This window comes from Pinus tabuliformis, chromosome 6 (genome assembly GCF_031772625.1).
Source record: "Pinus tabuliformis cultivar Carrire ecotype Pingquan chromosome 6, CPIR1, whole genome shotgun sequence".
Classification (NCBI taxonomy): Eukaryota; Viridiplantae; Streptophyta; class Pinopsida; order Pinales; family Pinaceae; genus Pinus; species Pinus tabuliformis.
Window position 1 is genome coordinate 1,400,717,723 of NC_142292.1, and position 14,732 is coordinate 1,400,732,454.

Consider the following 14,732-nt stretch of genomic DNA (forward strand, 5'->3'; position numbering starts at 1 on the left):
CATTCAGGATGGAGACAAGACGAGTGATGTGGGTCCAGGATGGACTATTTGTACCAGGACTCAAATATAGCGTGGTTTCTGTCTTGATGGGAAGGCAAGACTCACATATAGCGTGAGGTTTTGTTCCAGGATGGGAAGGCAAGACTCAGGCCTAGAGGCTCTAGCTCCGCTCGTATCATGCTTGGAGTTAGAGAGCATGGTCTATATAGGCTAAGAGGCAAGCCTATGGATCATGAGAAGCAGGTGGAGGTTCCAGAGAAGTAGATGCAGGTGCAGGCTTCAGAGGGGAAGGTACAGTTTCCGAAGGAGAAGGTACACCTTCCCGAGAAGAAGGTCCAAATTCCAGTGACTCTAAGGGAGTTGAGTTTGAGAGGGAGCTTGCAGATTCAGAGGGAGAATTTGCAGTCCAAGAAGAGTGCGTGGTCAGTGGGGAATAAGGGTGCTCGTACAACTGCCAAGGAGTCATGGAGAGAGTGGAAGACGTTACATGAAAAGAAGTAGGGTGCTTCTAGTAGTGTCAATGAAACCTCTGAGAGAGGCGTAGTTCATAGAACAGGGATTGCTGCGATTGTGAGCGCTAAGAATTGGGCAAGTGTTGCGAATAGTGATGATGATGATGAGTTACTTCCTAGTCTTGGAAGTACCTCCCTTGCTAAGAGGGAGTGTTGATTTTTGAGTAGCTTGGGAGGTACTCCAAGCCCTAGGGTTTGGGGATTAGAGGGTAAAGAGCCACAAGAGTCACTTGTGGGCTTGCAACCCAAGTATGGGGTTTTGTACCAAATTGTTTTTTGGGCATTTCCATGAACACATTTTTACATGTGATGGCATGAGATGATAGAGGGCGGAAAGGAGAATCCAATGCTTCGAGAATCGTCGAATTCTGAGTTGTAGAAGTGGAGATATGAATTTTTGAAGTTATATTATGGGGTTTACACATGTGTGTCAAGGTCGACTTGGTGTAAACATGACCTATGACAGTTGTAGAAGCCCCTAATCATGACGTTGGAGGAGCCCTTGTGCATGGTATATATACAAGGTGAATGCGATGACTTAGAGCATCCATTTGTTCAACACACAAGGAGAAAAGGAGCTCGTTGAAGGAAAAATTATCTCTGTGGAAGCCGCAGCAAGAGAAGACTAGACAACGAGGTCAATTGAATGCTGTTTTAGGGTTTGTTTAGAGGGCCGATTTGCTAGAAGGGAGGTCGAGGTAACTCCCTAGGGGGCCGAGGCAAAGGTAAGCTATTTCAAGTCTGTTTGGGCATTGTTTTAGGGATAGGAGAATGGTATGGTGCTCGCTGTATGCTACAGGTGGACTGTGTGTTAGGCCGCATGCCTTAACATCACAATTAGGTTACGCGTAGGGAGGAGTAAGGGCCCATATATGCCTAGAACAACATTGTACTAAGGGAGATGTCTCATGAAGGTATGCCAGTCTTTGAGGGATGGTTGTGGACTGTTGAGTGGGTTTGTAAGGGCTATTGCAGCGTGACCAAGTGCCATGACAAGAACTGTCAAGAACAGGAAGTTGTGAACAAATTTTGGAGCAACGTTAGATTTGTGTTGGGTCACAGTGCGTTGACCAGATTTGGATCAAATTCAGAGAAACCCATGGGAGCCAATTTGGAGGCTTGCTTTGGTGATCAAAAGCCTTCTTCGGTGCAGATCTTGCAGTGTAGTATTGGGTGCCATTGATCTGGTGGAGGGCAGCGTGTTCGCTACCCAAAGTAACCTTAGATGAGCTATCTTGAAGTGACGAAGAAGAGCTGAGGGTTGGGTGAAGATTGGTGCCGAAGTGCAACACCTTGATGGAAAAAGGTGATTGCTAGCCTGGCAGATTGGAGCTCGGGAATTAGTCCTACCCAGAGAGCAAATTGGATTAGCTCGTATTTATGCTACATAAGTGACTTGCAACAGTGTTAGGTGGCAACCCTCTGGAGTCTCGATGTGTTGTCGTTTGAAGGGCTAAGGGGCAGCTAGTGAGCAGTACGAGAGCGAAGGACTGACATGGCAAGATACGACATTGAGTCTGCGCAGCATGTTTGTCATTGTATCTTGTATACCATAGATTGTTGTATTTTTCAGATTTGGTTTAATATAACGAAGATTGGGTTGTACATTATTGTTCAATATTTGTTAGAAGTTGTGTATACTTGTGTACATGAGATTTACTGTTTTATATTTTCCGTTGTGCAAAGTAGTTCTGGTTGAGATTCTTGGTTTGGTAGTGTCAGTGATTTTAAGATTCTAACGTAGACCCAAGATCATGGAAATTCAACATTATCCACAAACCCTAGAGCTTTCTTATCAAGAATTCTAGATTTATAGGGTTTACTAAATAGTTCTAAGAATGGCTCGATATGACTTCTCTTTTTATGTGAGAGACCCCTTCATCTCCTAGCCTAATTGCAGTAATTCTAGTAAAAGAAGTCCTTATCATTAGCCGCTAAAGCTTTCGTAGTATCATTCTTGGATTTCTGCTGATGAGGATGCTTATCATCATCATTGCCCTTTCCCTTCTTATCCTTTGATGTTACAGGACAATTATTTCTATGATGTCAAAGTTTGCGACATCCAAAACATTGGACTTTTGACAACTCTCTCTTTCCTTGTGAATTGGATCTTTGACCTGCATTTTTATTTTGAGTGCCAAACCTCTTCTTTCCATTATTCCTTCTAGATATTGCACCAAAAGCTTGAGATTCTCCTTCATCAAGAGTATGTATCTTTCCTTTAGTTATAAGCCTAGATTCCTCTTCAATACAAGAGGTCCACAATTCTTCAAAGCTTGGAGTATCCTTTCTAGCATAGATGTCAGTGACAAATGCATCCCATAATTCTAGTAGACCATTGATTGTTGTAGTGATCAGCTCGGATTCAGAAATGACTTCACTAGTGCTTTGGAGCTGATCTCTTATGTGAGATATCTTCATGAGGTAGGAGGCCACAAGTTCATCCATTGACATCTTGTATCACAAAGTCGATACCTTAAAGAAATCTTTTGACCAATGTTGTTGATTGAGTACAAATTAATAAGAGTATCATAGACTTCCTTTGATGTAGCCAATTCTAAAACAAATGGGATTAAATGGTCCTTGAGAGATTCAAATAGAATTCTTTGAGCCTTGACCTTACGCTTCCTAAACTTCGCTTTCCTTGCAGCATCATTTTCATTTTGTTGAGGTACTTTACCTTGGACATATTGCAAAACTTCATGTTCTTCTAGGACAAGATCAATCCTCTTCTTCCATGCTTTGAAGTTTGATGCTCCTTCAAGTTTGTTTCCTTCCTTGCAAGAGGGAACCATTTGCTCAAAAATCTTGGACAGAGAGATAAGGGATTTCTTCCTTGAGAGAGAGATCAAAACTCAAGATCAATTCTCTTCTTCCATGCTTTGAAGTTAGATGCTCCTTCAAGTTTGTTTCCTTCCTTGCAAGAGGGAACCATTTGCTCAAAAATCTTGGACATAGAGATAAGAGATTTCTTCCTTGAGAGAGAGAGATTCAACAAGGTGTGATCTTCAACTTTCTTTCTTCACCAAAGCTTTGATACCATATTGGTTTTTCAAGTGTAATAGATGTTGAAAATCAGAAAGGCAGAAATATTTTCTTAACTTGATAATTACTTGTGATCTTTTAGTTATCTTCTTATATCTCTTCTTTAATTTCTTTATGTCTTCTTATCATTAAGCAACCATCAAAACAAAACATGAATATTAATGACACAAGATGTATGCTCTCAGCTAGGGAAAAACCCATCTTTGAGGGAAAACCCAAAAATCTCTTCTCTTCTTCAAGAACCAAATCAAATGAGATAACCAAGACCTTTTGACCACCAAGACCTGCCACCATTCACCAAGTCAGCCTCGAATGATGACAATTCAAACTTTAGTCAAATATTCAAAAGTTAACATATATTAGATCTCAAAAAAGGGTGAAGTAGGGTCTCCACCCTCTTTGCAATCTTGAGATTTTCGTCCTGCACCTTCGGCCTTGCAACATGCCTTAGTCTACTTCGCACATGTGGCAAAATGATAAAATTTTGGCTTCTTTCTTATTGGACAAGAGTCTCCTCTTTTGCGCTGTGATCTTTCTTCTCTTTTAGGCTCTTCAAACTCTCCTTTTCACCTTGGAAAATTGCAAATTGAATCTCCACTTCCTTATCTCCAAACTAGGTTGAATGAGGCCAACATGAGGATCTTGAGGTCGACTTGTAGAGTGAGCAGGTCAACTTGATGGTGGTGGAGTAGATGACCAAATTGCATCAAATATAAGTTTATTTCTTTGATACAAAATGCCCAATAAGGGTCTAGACCATAATGACAAGGACATAGTCTCATGACTCAACCCTAAAAGCACACAATGGGTGCTTTGACCTAGAAATAAAATAATAAAGCATGAAACCCATGCTAGTAAATAATTTTTCTTTTACAAATAATTTTCCTCTTTCATTCTTTTGACTAATACATTACATCATGAATCAAATACAATATGAAGACCGATATTAGTTACATTTCTCAACAATAGAGACTAGCACGAATTTCTGAACATGATAATGATTTATATGTCTTCTTTTAGCATTTACAACTTCTTCATCAATCAATTATACTTGAAAAATTTAACCATACAAGAATAAGAAAAGTAAAGATCACAATGCACAGAATCAACAGAATCAACATAATGTTTACCTTGGGAGAACCCATTTGGGGTGAAAACCCAATAATTCTTTCCTTAGAGAATCAATTCAACAAGAGATATCAAAGTCAAAGCTATGGACAGCCTAACCAACAAAGACGTCCACCAAGAGTCCAAGTCAAGCCCTCCTCAATTTGTTTGCAACAACAATCTATCTTCCAATAAAGTTCAAACTTGATCACAAAGATGACATAGAGAATTTGGCCCCCTTTCCACTGAGTATATTTTGTAGAATTTCGATTCCTTTTTCATAAAGATAAACCACAAAATATTCAACACTTTCCACAGAGATAAACCACAAGAATCTCAACCTTGTCCACAGAGATAAACCACAAGAATCTCGGCTCTGTACAAAGATAAACCACAAGAATCTCAACCTTGTACTCAGATATAAACCATAGGAATCTTGACCCTATACTCAGAGATAAATGCCATAGAGAATTCAGCCCTTTCCACAGAAATAAACCACAGAACCTTGGCCTTCTTCACAAGCATTAGACTTATCATCAATTTGGTTCTTGATCTTCTTCATTATGCTCCTTGAACTTCTTCGTATGGATAAAAGATGTTATATTTTATGATTAGATCGAATGGTTGGAGAGAAGAGGATAAGTTCCTCTTATATATGGTGATCAATAGGTGGAATGGGTGCCTTGGATTGCTGCGCTGACTTGGACATATTGTGGTGTCAAATAGTCAAAATTTTAATTTATACATGAATAATTTAATTTTCTTTTGAGCATGAAGAACATGCCTCACATGAAAACGTATATCAACAAAAATATATTAATATGAAGACCAACCATAGCTACAAAATTTAATAGGCAAGCCTATAGGTTTAGGTACATTTCCTAAGGATACTAAGTGCTTTTATTGTGGGATTTGGTTAGATGGAAGACTGTAGAAATAGGTTGTGGGATGAGCAACACAACCTTGGGCAAATTGGAAAGAGTCATGCCATTGTTTTGGAGCATGAGGAAGAAGAATTTATGCTTTTGTGTCTTCTCTAGTGGAACATAAGTTAACAAATTGATTTTTGATTTTGGAGCATCTAAGTGTTGATTTTGGGTAGCATGGGATGTGCTCTAGCTCCGAAATTTTGTGGAGGGGCTAGAACACATGAGATCTCCAAGACTTAGAAATCGTTTGGAGAAATTCCAACCTGATGAGGAGTTATTAAAATAATTAATATTTTTAATGGGTTCTTAAGTCTAAACTAGGAAAATAAAAATATTAATGGGTATTAATAATAATAATATGGGTGAGAAACTTCTAAGTGACGAGGATCAAGTCTGTTTTAATCTTAGCCGTTGATTAGGGACTTAATCTCGGCCACTGATTCATCAACAAGAAAAGTATAAGAGGAGGCTTGAGGGTCAGTTGGAGATACACAGAGTGATAAAAGAAGTTCGATTTTTTCTGGGGTGTGGTTTGCTGAGAAAATCGAACTGGTGATCTGAGTTGCAGCAGAGGGGCAGTGATAGTTGGGGTTGGAGGATCTTCTCTGGGACCTCAAATACACAACAGAGAGAGGCAGAGATACACTAGAGTAGGTAGCGCAGACCAAATGAAGTTGACGTTGAGCCAGAAGGGCCCACGTATTGCCTAACACAGTTCCAACGCAAGGGAAGAGTTGCCCTCCTACAGAAGTCAGAATTCAGCCGAGGAGCAACAAGATCAGCCGAGAAGGCTGACGTCAGAGCTCCAGGAGGCAGAAGAGGCAGCACAGAGTTGACGCAGTGTCTCAGTGTGCTCCACGCAGCTAATGCGAAGGGGCAACGTAGTTGTAGCCAGGGATAGTCAGTCTAGTTGCCGTATTAGAGAGATTTTTCCGGGTGAAGTGAGGTAATCTCACTTAGGTTTTTGCCAGTATATTTTATCTCTATAACTGAATAGCCGAGAGGGCTATAGAAAACCCTCAGAGCTGCTTCACCGGTTTTTTCGCATTGGGTTTTTCCGGGGACGTTTGTCTAAAAATATTGGTGTCCCTTGTGTGTTTGTCTCGTATTTATTTCAGTTTATGATCTATTTATCAGTGTAGTCTGCAAAAGTGTTTTTCATTAGTGTTTAAATAATTAAATAACTTGTTGAATGTAAAAACAAGTAGGAGATGATAAACCAGTGATTGAAGTAGGATTTCTGATGTGTATATTCAGAAATTTTCACATGCTATCAGAACATTGCAAATCATAGGACATTGAAGCCATCAGCCGGGAGATCCAGCGAAACTGCTGCAAAAAGCAGTTGTCCAGAGTGACAGCGCTGTTTTAGAGCCAAAGAAGCAACTGAAGGAGTGACGCAAAGGCTCACGTAGTGCCTGTGTCAACATTTTGAGCCAGTGGAGGGTGACGTAGTACCAGAGAGGAGCTCATGCAGTGACTGTGTCAGCTCTTTAGGTCAGCGTAGAGCTTGAGAGGCTCAAATTAGTCAGTTGTCGGGGCTTGAGGAGCATATTCGATCAGTGGAGTTGGTGGGACGCTGTTGCTGTTGGTGCAGAACAATGTTTGTGGAGACAAAGCCGAGGTAGAGGGAGTCACTGCCTAGATTTCTAGCCAAAGAAATCTAGATCCGGGTTGCAGCAGCAAAGGAGGATTGGAGAGGAGTGATTCGACATTTGGCCGGAGGATTTCCCTGAAGGAAATCAGGACTCAGAGGGAATCTATAGGAGCTCGTTCCTTAGGATTTCTAGCGCCGAAGAAATCCAAATCTGAGTCTTGCTGGATTAAAAATAGGAGAGGGAGAAGAGAACCAATTCTATATTTTTGAGCAGAGATGGCAGACAATGGACTGAGGGATCAAGACAGATTGGATGGAGCATCCAATTTTGTCATTTGGAAGGCTAGGATCTTGGCAGTGCTAGACAAGAATCACATCAAGGACTATGCCTTAAATGTAGTTGTTGTTCCGGTCAACGTTGATCCGCTACAAAAGTACAAGGAGGCCCAGGCGAAGGCTAAATGCATGATTCTAGACGGGGTCAAAGACCGTTCCACACATTACTGAGAAGGAAACAACAAAGGAGATGTGGGAGACACTCACCACCTTGTACCAGGGGACTTCTGTTCAATGAAAGATGCTATTGGAGAATCTGCTAAGATATACCAGATGCAGAAGGGAGAAGAGATCGATCCCTTCCATCTCAGGTTGCAAGGGATTCGAGACGAGCTGACTTCCGTGGGGTCTACACCAGATCTTGAGTTCATGGTTAGGACTGCCCTGACTGCAGTCACCGAACACTGGGAGACATTTGTCCAGAGTATCTTGGGCAGAGCTTCTCTCCCCAGTTGGGAGGAAATGTGGGCAGCTCTTCGACAGAAAGACAGGAGGCTGACCAAGGTAGGAAGTAGCGGCAAAGGAGCTCGGGTCAAGGAGGAGGAGGAGGAGGATGCAACTCTCGCATCATCGGGACAGCATGGGCAATAGAAAAGGAAGAAAAAGGATATATCCAAGGTTAGATGCTTCAGGTGTGGTGAACCAGGACATTTTGCCACTTAGTGCCCCAAAAGAAGGGCAAGGAGGAGGCTTCTGACTCAAAGGCTTCTCCAGCGAAAGCCGACAAGGAGGATGATGACGAGGATTGTGCCATGAGTGCTCATGCACCTCTGGAGAAGAGGTGGGGCGACATCGAGCTATAGTCGAGAGGAACACATGGGGGCAGGATCCTTGAGGTGCCCAAACTCTTGGATCGCATACGATTACGGGAGCCCTTAACGATTGTAGCAAAATGACGGGTGTTAGTTGTGGTGTGAGGTGTGATGGAGCAACAATGGTAGAGCTAGAGTGCCAAAGTTTGAAGCAACGCAGTGGATGTTGTAGCAGTGCGAAAGGCATAGAGCATATTGCAGCAAGTAACAGTAGAGGGTCGACATAGATTAGCAACAGACGTAGCTTCAACATCACGAGGCATCCATACCGACCAACATGTCGGTTTTTGGGTGAAGTTTTAGTTACTTACTTCTCAGTAACTGAGTTGTAGTGCAACAGTTAGCAGTGGTAGTGCTATGGACAGCATGATGCAACATTTATGAGCGGGAGCTGCAGTACAGAGGTAATAGTGACAATGGCAGAGACATGGGCAACGATATAGGATGCAACAATGTAGTGGATGAAGGGTATCTGGCCAAGCATCAACATCATAGAGGACTGATGCAGCGGATCAGTGTAATACTTCTATTGAGAAGTATTGCTAGAGCACATTCCTCGCTAAGAGGGAGTGTTCATTTTGGGTAGCATCAGATGTGCTCTAGCTCCGAAATTTTGTGGAGGGGCTAGAACACATGAGATCTCCAAGACCCAGAAATCGTGTGGAGAAATTCCACCAGGATGAGGAGTTATTAAAATAATTAATATTTTTAATGGGTTCCTCAATCTAAACTTAGGAAAATAAAAATATTAATGGGTATTAATAAGAATATGAGTGAGAAACTTCTAAGTGACGATGATCAAGACTGTTTTAATCTTAACCGTTGATTAGGGACTTAATCTCGGTCGTTGATTCATCAACAGGAAAAGTATAAGAGGAGGCTTGAGGGTCAGTTGGAGATGCACCGCGTGATCAAAGGAGTTCGATTTTTCTGGGGCGTGGTTTGTTGAGAAAATTGAACTGGTGATCTGAGTTGCAGCAGAGGGGTAGGGATAGTTGGGGTTGGAGGATCTTCTTCGAGACCTTGAATACACAACAGAGATAGGCAGAGATACACCAGAGTAGGCAGCGTAGACCAAAGGAAGCTGATGCTGGGCCTGAAGGGCCCACGCATTACCTGATGCAGTGCCAGCGCAGGGGAAGAGTTGCCCTTTTGCAGAAGTCCGAATTCAACTGGGGAGCAGCAGGATCAACCGAGAAGGCTGACGTCAGAGCTCCAGGAGGCAGAAAAGGTAGCACAAAGTTGACACAGTGTCTCAGTGTGCTCCACGCAACTAATGCGAAGGGGTAGCGCAGTTGTAGCCGGAGATAGTCAATCTAGTTGCTAGCTCAGAGAGATTTTGCTGGGTGAAGTGAGGTAATCTCACTTAGGCTTCTGCCGGTATATTTTATCTCTATAACTGGATAGTTGAGAGGGCATCTAGAGTTGTATTTAGAACTGCTGCTTAATAATAGAAAACCCTCAGAGCCACTACACTAGTTTTCCCGCATTTTGGTTTTGCTGGGGATGTTTGTCCAAAAGTAACGTAAGTCCCCATTTGACGCTAGTTTTGGATATTTTCCATCATCACATTTGGATATTGCATATGGATTGGAGCGAGGGACGATCTCACAGGGAATCCTTTAAGGGCAGAAAGATTTGTTGAGAAGATTAGGAATTTACATTTACAGGTATAGGAAATGTTGAAGAAGTCATTGGAAAAATACAAGACAAAGCATGATTAATGTAAGACATAGAGGTCATTCAGAGTTGGAGATTGAGTATGGTTACAATTCAAAAGGAGAGGCTACAGGGTCTTGATTAGAAAATCAAGGCTTGACGATATGAACCTTGAGGAGATATTGGAGAAGGTGGGAGATAATGCTTGCAAACTCAATCTACCGCCATAGATGCACATTTACTCATTGGTGAATGTGGAAATTGTAAAACTCTATGAGCCATCGATGTTGGACTAGGAAGTGGAGCATGTCCTACCTTCCATAGAGGACTTAGCTTCTGATGTTAAGGAAGAGTAATTGTAGAAGAGGTCCATAATTACAAGACAGGGATAACATGACCTTTGGCAAATTGGGGATATGAACCTTGAGGAGATATTGGAGAAGGTGGGAGATAATGCTTGCAAACTCGATCTACCGCCATATGCACATTTGGTGAATGTGGAAATTATAGAACTCTATGAGCCATCGATGTTGGACTAGGAAGTGGAGCATGCCCTACCTTCCATAGAGGACATAGCTTCTGATGTTAAGGAACAGTAATTGTAGAGGAGGTCCATAATTACAAGACATGGATAGCATGACCTTTGGCAAATTGGGTTGAAAGGACAACTTCCAGGCAAGGTTAAATGGTGCTCTACATAAAGGTAGAGGAAAAATTTCCTCACCCCATTTGATAAAACCTTCTAGGGACCAAAGGCCTCCCAAAATGGGGATGTATGGCCTGGATTGAATAACTGTAATTTGTCATCCATATCGATGCTTGTAGAGTGGAAAAATTGAAGGAATCAGGTTATCGGAGTAGTGTTTGTAGTGGAACCCAGTTTGGAGAATTGGGGTCCGAAACCTTTTGAGGTTAATTTGAGTCTTTAAATGACATTTTTGTGGGGGTAAAACTTTGCCGCTGAAGTGCTGCACCCTGCGACGTTATTCGACACTTGACGACATTTCCAATGTTCCGAGATTTTTAGTGGAGTTCATATTGAAAAGTTATGCTTGCCGTAATGCCACCTTAGCCCCCGTTACTCATGGAAAAGGAGCTAGCCACGTGGGGAGTCGGGGACTGTGAAGAAGACTCTAGAAGGGTCAAATTGTAACTCATGTTATAGGTTGAACGGGTCAAATTTAACCCCGAATTGGCTGTCGAGTTGTGTTATAACCAGGCCACTAGGAGGAAAAGGGGTTCCATTCTATTTGAGTGCATATTGTTTCATAATAGAGCAGAGTAACTGAGAGTGGATAGAGAGAGAGAAGGATAGAGGGGGTTTGTGTTTTGTAGCAGCTCATGGAACATATGTCTCTGGTAATTCCACAAAAAGTGCCTTCTCCTTTGTATTCACATCATTTCTATTCAGACAAGAGAGCAGAGCAGCCTCGACTTCCAGCTGGGTTTTCTCTCAAGAGGGTTTCCCAAATCATATCTTGGTGTTCATTGTGATTGATGTGTGTTTGTATTTCACTGTTCTCTATATCTCACAGTTTATCTATTGCATGCAAAAGCCAAAAAATTGTAATTAATAAATCTAGAAATACGAGGAACATTAACTCGCATAGTATAGATTTTAGATTTCAGTGTATTTTTTTGAGATATGTTGGAATGAGCTGTACAACAGTCTACAGATCAATGCTATTTAATAATATTAACCAAAATGAATATATATTGTTGTTTATTTGCCGAATATATTTTCTACAAAAGCAGTGTGGGGGGATGCTCATAAGAGGCTTGTTCCGGCAGGTAATGGTATGCTACCTACCGTAAGATTCCTGGTTCTTTTGCGTATGTGTTTGTTCCGAAAGGGAACAAAAGTCTATGCAAATGTATGAAATTGACATTTGTTGGTTATACTCATCAGTATCATGCTTGTCGATGTTGGCTACAAAGAAGGTAAGAATTAAGCATGACATCATTATAAATGGAAATTCAAGAAAATTTCAGCAAGATTCATATCTGAAATTTATTGGTGGTGGCTTTTTTGAGGCCAATAAGTCAGTGAAGTTGCATGTCAAGAATGTGTAGGTTGAGGGATAATGATTGAGAGATAGTGTGAATGAAGAGCACGCTGATGATGAAGTTGAAAATGCTTTAGGACAGACTGATAGCAGCTTTGATTTGGAGGGAAAAATGCAGAAAAGAAAACCTCAATGGTATCAGAAGATTATTGTGTACTTAGACATGTCATTTTTATTATGCAAATAAATGTATTTACATGAACAATTATATATGCAAGCAAAGTTTTGTAATAATTATTGGTTGCTTTGATATTTTGTGCAGAGTTACTTATGTTAAATAGGGCCTCAAATATAAAGCTGACGTGTTTAGTATTTAATTATCTAAATAAGAGTCTAGTTGGCCCAAAAGAGCCTGAGTGCCTCGTTTGTATAAATATGGGGCATCTCTTCCCCCTCTTTTTTTCATTCATACCTATTAATCAGTCCAGTAATACAAGGTTTCATGCTCAAGGTATTTTATTTTATAGGTCAAGCACCCATTCAGTGCTTCTAGGGTTTGTCTTAGGTCAAGAAGTCAAGAGAACCATTGTCATAAGTTGAAGACCTCTTCGGGCACATTGTAACTTGTAAAGAAAATTGTTTTTGTCATTTAAAGAGTCAAAGTACCCTCCAAGACCAAGTCGGCCTAAAAGGAAGAGCCAAGTCCACCTTGAAGAGCCTATATATAGGAGGAAACTCAACCTCCTTGAGACACATTCATACATCTCTCATTCTAGCGAAGAAGGAGAAAGACGAAGGCAATGAAGAAGGAAGAGGACGAAGGAGACTTTTATTTGGGATATTTCTTTCTCACACGTGCTAAGGAGGACTAGCGTTTTTGCAGCAGATCTAGGGTTTCTATCTACAAGTTCGATCTTTGGAGAAAAGAAGGCAAGAAGGTCAAGCGAAGATTACCAAGGGTCATCCACAAGCTCCAGAAGTCAGGGAGAGGCAAGCAAAAGTCAAAGGAAGGCTCAGAAGGCAAATCAAAGCTCACACGTGTGGCAGCAACAACTTCTGGGGAGGCCGAAATTTCAGATATGCAGTGGAGGCCAAAATTCTATAGCTGAAGGACGAAGAAGTGCTACTGGAAGAGATTTGACTGGGTTTGACTGGACCAAGGTTAGCACATTATACGGAGAGGTTGGTCTTTGTCTTGGTCTTGGTCTTCGTCTTGGAGGGTACTAAGTTCAGTCTTAAGGTCTTGGAATTCTTCAATTGAAGAATCTACAAGGAAGAGAAGAGATTTGTGGGTTTTCCTCTCAACTGGAGAGGTTTTGGCCCTGGCTTGCAGCCTATATTGTGTTCTTGTTCTTTTTATTTTGGTATCTGTTTGATGATACACACACATAATAATAACTTTAAGTAACAAAGCTAATATGTAAAAGGACATCACAAGCTGTTATCAAGTAAAGAGAAATCACTGTAATCATTGCCCGTTAGATTTCTCAACAGAAATATACCATCCACCATTCTCTATGGTGTTTTTTCTGAGATGGACATATGAAATACCAACGAGAAACTAACAATGTAACAAGGTGTGTTTTTCTGTGGACTTGAGAGTAGTATTAGCACCCAACATGATGGCCATCCCACCTCACCATGTTAAAGTCTCTGTGAGTAATCCATTCAGTGGTTGGGAAGGAAGGAAGTATACATTCCCACAGTTGGGTTCTTCTACCATAGTCATTGGGGGCATAAATTGAATAAATCCTGACTGAATTCGTGCCAGCAATACAGTGATGTAACAACAGTGGGCAAAGGGAACCACCATCAATAATGGAAGGGGTTATTCAAGTCACATAAAGTACTAAAATATAGAAAACACTCTGAATACATAAGCAATTCTGATATAATCCTTTAGTAATTGACTTTTCTGTTAATTTGATACATCACATATCTGAGGCACTTATAATTATATAGTATGATTTCGGTATGATACTACTATCTAGAAAAAATGAAAGAAATCAAAATGTTCTAAATTGTTGCACCTCCAGCTTTACCAATATCTGTTCTAACTTCTAATAGATTGGAAAGCTGTTTCTGTGAGCTATGAAAGAATGCATTTCCTTTTCGAATTGTTGGAACAAAATAGACATATAGGTGATATTTTTCCCATGTTAGAAATTTCTTAAGGTTGGAATTTCTAGCATTTTTTTGTAATAACAGTTGGAATGTGCTTGTATTACAGTCTCAGACACATGGATTGCTAATCCTCTTCTACCCGATGATATAGTAAAGGAAGCTGTACCTGGAAATATTAGACGAGCTGAACATTTTTTGTCCGTTTTAAGAAGATTGGTACAATATCTGAAGATCCGTCTAAGAACTGAGGATGTAGAAACAGAAGGGCTTGTGCCATTTGTTGCTAATATTAATACGCAGGCTGGCATTGACCAGAAAATGTTGAAATTCTGCTATTTGCATTCTCTTCTGGTGACACTGGAAATAACTGACACAGATGAATTTCTGCATATCCAAACAGTGTGTGATTTTGCAACACTGATAGGTACATACAACCATGGGTTTTCTATTATCATTGAGCCTTTTGATGACAGAATGCCCGATGTTCCAGATCCTATTTTGCAGGTATTCTTTCTGTTATCTAGAATGTTTTATAGAGCATTTTAAGTACCACCAAGGTTCTTTAGTCTATTTAAGAAGGTGAATTATTGTCTATAATCTACTTA

At 40.8% G+C, this 14,732-nt stretch overlaps 1 protein-coding gene across 1 annotated transcript in view; it reads left to right on the forward strand.

Annotated features, from left to right (window-relative positions):
• The window catches only part of UVH6 (RAD3-like DNA-binding helicase protein), a 281,472-nt gene that overhangs the window by 52,719 nt on the left and 214,021 nt on the right, over nt 1-14,732 (forward strand). The window contains exon 3 of the mRNA XM_089426800.1: nt 14,234-14,631. Coding sequence (XP_089282926.1) covers nt 14,234-14,631 — 398 coding nt within the window. The remainder of the gene's footprint in view (nt 1-14,233; nt 14,632-14,732) is intronic.